Source organism: Clinocottus analis, unplaced genomic scaffold (assembly GCF_023055335.1).
Source record: "Clinocottus analis isolate CAN_PGR_092001 unplaced genomic scaffold, fCliAna1.0.p SCAF_24, whole genome shotgun sequence".
In the NCBI taxonomy this organism is placed as follows: Eukaryota; Metazoa; Chordata; class Actinopteri; order Perciformes; family Cottidae; genus Clinocottus; species Clinocottus analis.
The window spans coordinates 3,314,593-3,321,347 of record NW_027175976.1 but is presented as its reverse complement, the minus strand read 5'-3'; the positions used below and the strand labels follow the sequence as shown (position 1 = coordinate 3,321,347).

Genomic DNA, 6,755 nt, shown 5'->3' with positions numbered 1-6,755 from the left:
TGTGCATATGGAAGGAACTCCAGGGCCCTTTATGGCGGCAGCCCTGAAAGTACTCTATCAAACTATTGTAAAGTACTTTTGAAATAATATTCTTCTGCAATATACGAGCATAATACAGGGTGTATTGCATCTTAAAAGTACAAAAATATCATCAGTAACAAAGTATAAAAAGTTACTCATTATGCGATATGACCCCTTAACAAAGGGTCTACAATCTAATGTTTTATTGGATCATTGTTGTTATAAATTAACATTCATCACATGTGTGCATCATTCTATTGGAGAAGCACATGTCGATCCAACTTGGGTAGTTAAAAACATATTTTATATAAGTATATGAAGTATTCCTCTATTACTCCACGACATTTCTATGAAGTGCAATGATTTCCTCTGAAATGTAGTGAAATATAAGTATAACTTTACATAAATTGTAAATACTAAAGTAAAGGAAAAGTACCTTGACTTTGTACTTTGTACTCCCCGCTATTGTAGATCAAGTTATACAACCACAGATGTGTTAATGGATTTAAAGATTATTTTCTTCTTTGGTTGAAGTTCTCTCATGATTGTTGTGTTCATACTGAAGTCATTGTTTAGTATCTCCTCTATTGGCGTATTTAGTGGCATTTCAAAAGACTATGTTATACTGCACATAGTTATAATTTGCAGCCGATGGGAAACTTCCCTAAAACTACTGCAACAAACTAACCTCAGGTCCGTGTTGGCCAAGTGCTGCTGCAACAAAGGTCCCGGCGATAAGAGCCTGGCCCCTCGCGGGCAGCCCCCTGGCTGCAGAGCAGCGGCGGGGTCTGGGCCCCTGCAGTATAATTGATAAGACTGGGAGTGAATGGCTGCTCTCTGGCAGCCAATGGCTGAGCACCGGATGCGAGATATCCGCTGCAACAACAAGCGCTCTGTTCCCCCTTCAGCTTGACGCCATTTACAGCCCAAATCCCGACCTCCTCTCCGGAAAGAGCAAAAAAAAAAAAACATTCACACACGAGAAGAAAAAAAAAGTAGTCGCAAACCCCTCAGAGCTTTGCGGATGAAACACCGATTTTTGTCGCTCCTTTTTCCTCATTGCGCTTCTTCTTCTGCAGGAAACGCGGAGTGAAGCGAAGTTTACACCCCGGCGGTGACTCTTTAAAGTTTTCTCCAGTTTTTTTTTACTGCCTCGTGCTCTTGCGCTAACAACATGGGATTTACGTCTTAGCGCTGCCGTTCAATGGAAACGCGCCCCGGCTGGAAACTGTCTCCATGGATTTTACCGACGGCTCTCTGGACTGAAGTGCTCACGTGTGGAATAATCTCTCCCGCAAATTGGATTTATTTTACCTAAACGGGGGCTAAAGTGTCGAAAGCACGGTAAGTTCATTCTTTTTTGTGAAACATTACGCATGTCTTGGGTGGAAGTTGTCATAAACTTGCTCTAAAGTTGTTCACGTCGTCTTCAAGTTGCGTTAACGTACAGCCTTGTGTTATGGTTTCAACAAAAACGTGTTTTTTTTTAATAAAAACTGTGCATCTTTAAATTAGTTTATGACTTTTGCCGAGGCTGAGTGGTAATGTGTATATCACTCGCGTTAGCTTCACGAGGACACAGTCGTGTCCAAGTGGGCACATGTGTTCATGCGTGCATTCACGCGCAATATGAATCCGCAGCACAGTGGAAACCGCACGGCCTCATCAGATGTACAGCAGAAACTATGCGACTCCTGTGGTTTCTGAACCCCAACACATTGAGCCTCGTCACTAGTCTGTTTTGTCTTCTTTTAAAACAAAAAAAAGCTTGACATTTAAAATCCTAACCTGTCATATTAAGACCAGTTCTCTCTCGTCTACTTCCGCCCCCCTCCCTCCCTCGCATCACCCTCCCACTGTGGCCAACATGGCTCCTGTGCGCAGGCCCCTGTGAGTGGATGAGGGCCCCCTAACGTCACACACACTAACAGGTTAACATTTGAGTGCGCCTGCAAGCCCTTAAAAAAATGCTCCCCAATCCTAAAGAACCCTCACGCCCGCTGCTTCCCTCCCCACTGCCCTTGAACGCATCACTCACACTTTACATGGACTCTCTCATCACTTATTTTAATGTGTCACAATGTAAAATGCCTTGGAATGGGGAAGGTTGCTGCAGGCCATTTGTCATGCAACAAACAAAAGCCCTTCCTGTATTGTCATTGAAAGGGGGGGGGGGGGCACGGGGGCCCTCACAGACCAAAAGATGCCATTTGAAAGCTAATTAGCACAAGGAAGGAGAATTAATGCCAGTGCTGTCAGTTTCTTTACTTTAGTGTGATATGTTGGCAAAAACAAGACTGCGCATTTGAATATGTTTGCATATTGCCCTGTCACTCTGCATTTGTCTAATACCTACTCTCCCCATACAATGAAGGGGTGAGGTTTTAACTGGGGCCCGAGCGTCTGAACACCAGAGGACGGCATTTTTGTTTAAGCTTTGGGACACAAGAAAACGTAAGGAGGGCTCTCCAAAATGGAACAAAATGGAGACGTAGTAATGTAGACAATAGTGGTAGACATTATTATGGTTTGACACTTTGTAATTACATTTGAAGAGTAAGCAAATGTTCCCCAGTGAGTCATTCAGATGTCATGTTTTGTCTGTGTGTGTATATATATATATATATATATATATATATATATATATATATATATATATATATATATATACAAACTGATGCTTTAAAAAGTTATCAAAAGATTATTTTTCTCGGTGAGGTCAGTTATTGTTGTGTCACAGGGTGTGGGGGAAACAGGAAGTTTGCGCAAAGCGCTAGTAGGGAAGCGTCTAAATTCAGCGAAGATATCGGTTTGTAATCACGAGTCCTGGTTCTGCAACTTGAATCAGCTTTTAGTGAACAAACGTCGGTCAGCAGCTGTGCTTATTTTTTGATGGTCGCTGCAGAAGTAACTGTAGTTCTATAGATCCACGCTTACATCAGCTATGTAACCAAACACTTCCGTCATGCCTGTTGTCGTGCTTTGTTTCCATAGTGGCGTAAGCGCCGATATCTGTTATGATTTGCATGCCATCATTTGCATGCCATCTGCGACAGATATAAACGGTGTGTTTTTTTGTGACAGGACTTCAGATGTGTCCCATGCCAGCCAGAGTGACCCTTCAGGCCCGAGATGGATTCCACAAGTCAGAACGACAGCGACGGGGGAGGAGGACGCCACGGGCGGTTGCAACCAGCGGCCGGCTCGCCGACCATGCCGCATGACGAAGGGAGACCGCAACCACGGCCCGCGCCTCACCTGGATGGTCCACCAGATGCTGGGTCGACCAACAGGCAGCCGGCCCATACTCCAGCGGTGCTGTCTCTGGACCAGATCAGGATAAGTGGGAGCAGCAATGAGTACACGGACGGGCCCACAGTTGCCCAACGGTCTCCGGCCGCTCCGCATAGGCAGCAGAAGAGTGACCTGGTTTCGTCACCGGGTTCAAGGACCGCCGGGCAGCAGGAGACTCCGGAAGAGGGGCCCAATAACCTCCGTAACCTGATTTCATTGACTCCATATGGGAACACAAATACTTCCATCTCCTCCAGGGAGGGTGCGGTGCGGCCGTCCAGCGCCGAGGACTCCCAGAGCAGCGTCAGGACCAGCGCGGGGAGCACTCTCTCGGGCCAGACGCTCCTCGGCAGCCCGGCCGGCGGCAACCAGATAATCAGAACCCAGCCGAAACGGGCGGAGCCGAGTTCGGAAGAGCTGAAGCCCCTGAACCGCGAGTCCAGGGCCGTGTCGGCCGTGCCCGGCAGCGGAAGCCATAAAACCCCCGGCGCGCACGCCAGCAAGTGCGAGGACTGCGGCCGCTGCCGCTGCCCGGAGTGCCGTCGCCCGCGGGTGCTCCCTTCCTGCTGGACGTGCGGCCGGCGGTGCGTGTGCTCGGTGCAGAGCGCGGTGGAGTACGGCACGTGCGTCTGCTGCGTCAAGGGGCTCTTCTACCACTGCTCCAGCGACGACGAGGACACGTGCGCCGACAAGCCCTTCTCCTGCGCGCAGTCGCACTGCTGCGCCCGCTGGACCACCGTGTCGCTGCTCTCGCTGCTCCTCCCCTGTCTCCTGTGCTACCTCCCGGCTAAAGGGTGCGTGGCCGCGTGCCAGAGCTGCTATGACCGAGCGGCGCGACCCGGCTGTCGGTGCAAGGGCGCGGGCCCGGTCCACCGCGAGGATGCTCGCAAGCCGACGTAGGCGAGGCGGCGGGAGTTTGAAGCGCCGGAGGATGGGAAGACTTCCCGGTGACTGGACTGATGGACGGCCCTGTAGTTCTGTAGTTGAAGGGTTTGATTAGAGCGCTCATGATGCTTGAGCTTTTGTGTCTTCATGCCCTTCCACAACACGGTCACGGTTTGCCTTCAGGTGTCAACTTTCAAGGCCGGCTGACAGAAAATACTCACCCGAGCATTTCGAGTATTACTTGGAAGGTAAACCAAAATAAGCGCTTCACGTGATAAAAGGTATGAAGACACATTTGTCCTGACAAATAATTTCCTTCACTCAAGTGCCCAGATATCGTGCTGTTGAGTCCAAACGATCGCCTTTTTTTAACCTTTAATACAACTTATATGCTAAGAACAGACTCCTATTACTAACTGTATGTAAAGTAGTAAATGCAAAGGGTATGTACATTAGAAAATGAGTTTGACAGATGTTTTATTTTTGTACATATAATAATACTTCAACTGTGAAAATGTTCTGCCGTACCAGAGGCACCTGGATGAATCCACATTCATATGAATCGGGCGACTTCGTTCATACGATGTTGCTTGTACATTCACTGGAATGTATGTCAATCATTTCATGTCATTTACAAAAGAAAAATCTTATCCCTTTTGCTTGTAAATTGTACAGTGACCATATATGATAAATTTATTTTCTAATTCCAACATTGCTTAGTGTAAAGTTAAAAAATATATATTTATTTGAAGGTTTATTATTTTATAATGAAAGCTATTTATTTTGAGAAAGCATTGTTCATGCGTCACCTCCTGCGGCTGCTACTCTGTCGGTGACCTGTAGGAGTGTCAAAGCTGGATGAATAGTTCACTATGAATTAGAAAACAACTATATTAACGTTTGAAATTAAACAACCTTGAAGTCTGACAAAGTATTTGTTGTTTTTATTTCTGTATGTCTTGTGTGCTCGTGTTCAGGCGCTGCGTGGGAGAATGCTAGATGTGACAAATCCATAATGTGTTTTTTACACCGCAGTTGTGTCGACACTTCCCCAGATGTAGCGCCGCCATCGAGCTCTGCAACACCATCGCTCCACGGCGTCCGCAGAGATCAAACGGGGACGCGTTACCTCGGGCCCTGCTTAACGCAAAACATCTGGCTCTGGTAAAGCCACGTGTACAGGACTGTGCTCGTGTGGATATCCAGAAAACCCCTCTGGTCAATAAATAGCTTTATCCTCTTCGTCTTATAAATCTAGCACACCGCTCATTTTAGTTTTACTCTCTGGCTCGGCTTCAGGTTCATTTCACACGTTACTCTGTATCCTGCAGATACTGGGCTCCTTTTTTATTCTTTTTTTTTTTGTATCAAAGGTTTGTTCAGAAATTCCTCGGTCTTGAATGTCCCTACAGGCGAAACATAAGCCTGAAACATAAGCCCCTGACACTTGTTGACAGCATACGGACGTGTTTGCGGCACGGTATGCATTCAGAGCTGTGATTGACGCGCCGAGGCCCAACCTGCGCTCACTTGTTTGTTATTCATCCACAGCCTTTTACTGACAGAGAGGAGGGGGGGGGGGGGAGTGCACTTTACATAATTATCAACTTTCACCTATTTTTGTGTGAGGAGGACGTGGAAACATAACGGGCGGAATCCCATTAGCGACAGAAAGGAGAGCGTTGATCTTGTGTTTTAGTTCTAGTTTGTTTTTCAGCGCTCCAGTCGCAGGCCTCCTCTCTACCTCCATTGTCTCAGCGGTGAATGAAGAGGGAAGGGGTGGGTGTGGAGGAGGTGGGTTGTTAGGAAGAGGGACCACGAAGGGTTAAAAGCATCACTTTGAATGACAAAGACCTAACAGTTTACCCCCGTATTCAGCCCGGCATGCATTCATCCTGTTTTCAATAGTCGGGGGGGCAGTTTGGCTCCTCAACGCTCTCGGCTACCTGCTCCTACTTGGTATTCCCATAGGGACGTGGTTGTCTTGTGGGGGGTGGGAGGTGGGCAGGGCGATCCGTTGGACATGTTGGGGGGGGGGGGGGCGCTGGGACATGCGGCGTATTTTTAAAAAAGGACATTTCCTTCACCTCGGAGCTCATCGTGTCTCTGCACATTGATTTCACCAGAAGCAGCCAAACGCTCTCGGAGGACGTCCCTCGGGTTATCTCAGTTCCACTTGCGCTCGCTTTGGATCCCAGAGAGTTCAACGGCGACACGCTGTGCATCTCCTTCGGGGAAGAAGTGCAGCTTGTTGAGCTGATCTTGTATCAGGTGTGTATTTCTTGAGGAATAACTCGTGTCGTCCACGAGACACGTTGTGTGCTCAAACATATTCCAACAATAAACTGACAAAACAATAAATGGGGGGAATCGGTGCAGGAAAGGAGATACAAGATACATGGAGGGAGATTGTTTACCGACCCCGGCTGTCCCAGTGATTTGGCAGCAGAGAGGAGCAGCAGCAGGAGGAAGAGGAGGAGGAGGAGGGGATGTGAATTAGAGGAGAGGGGGGGGAGGCCCCAGAACGGCTCTCTTTGTTGGTTTTAGCCGCCGTG

General features: G+C 47.9%; 1 protein-coding gene across 1 annotated transcript; it reads left to right on the top strand.

Annotated features, from left to right (window-relative positions):
- Window positions 1–882: 882 nt before the first annotated feature.
- On the top strand, window positions 883–5,120 carry spry2 (sprouty RTK signaling antagonist 2). The gene is made up of 2 exons (XM_068590244.1): window positions 883–1,365; window positions 3,106–5,120. Exon 2 carries the CDS (start codon window positions 3,154–3,156, stop codon window positions 4,213–4,215), a length of 1,062 nt encoding a protein of 353 aa, XP_068446345.1. The 5' UTR covers window positions 883–1,365; window positions 3,106–3,153; the 3' UTR covers window positions 4,216–5,120.
- Window positions 5,121–6,755: the final 1,635 nt, after the last annotated feature.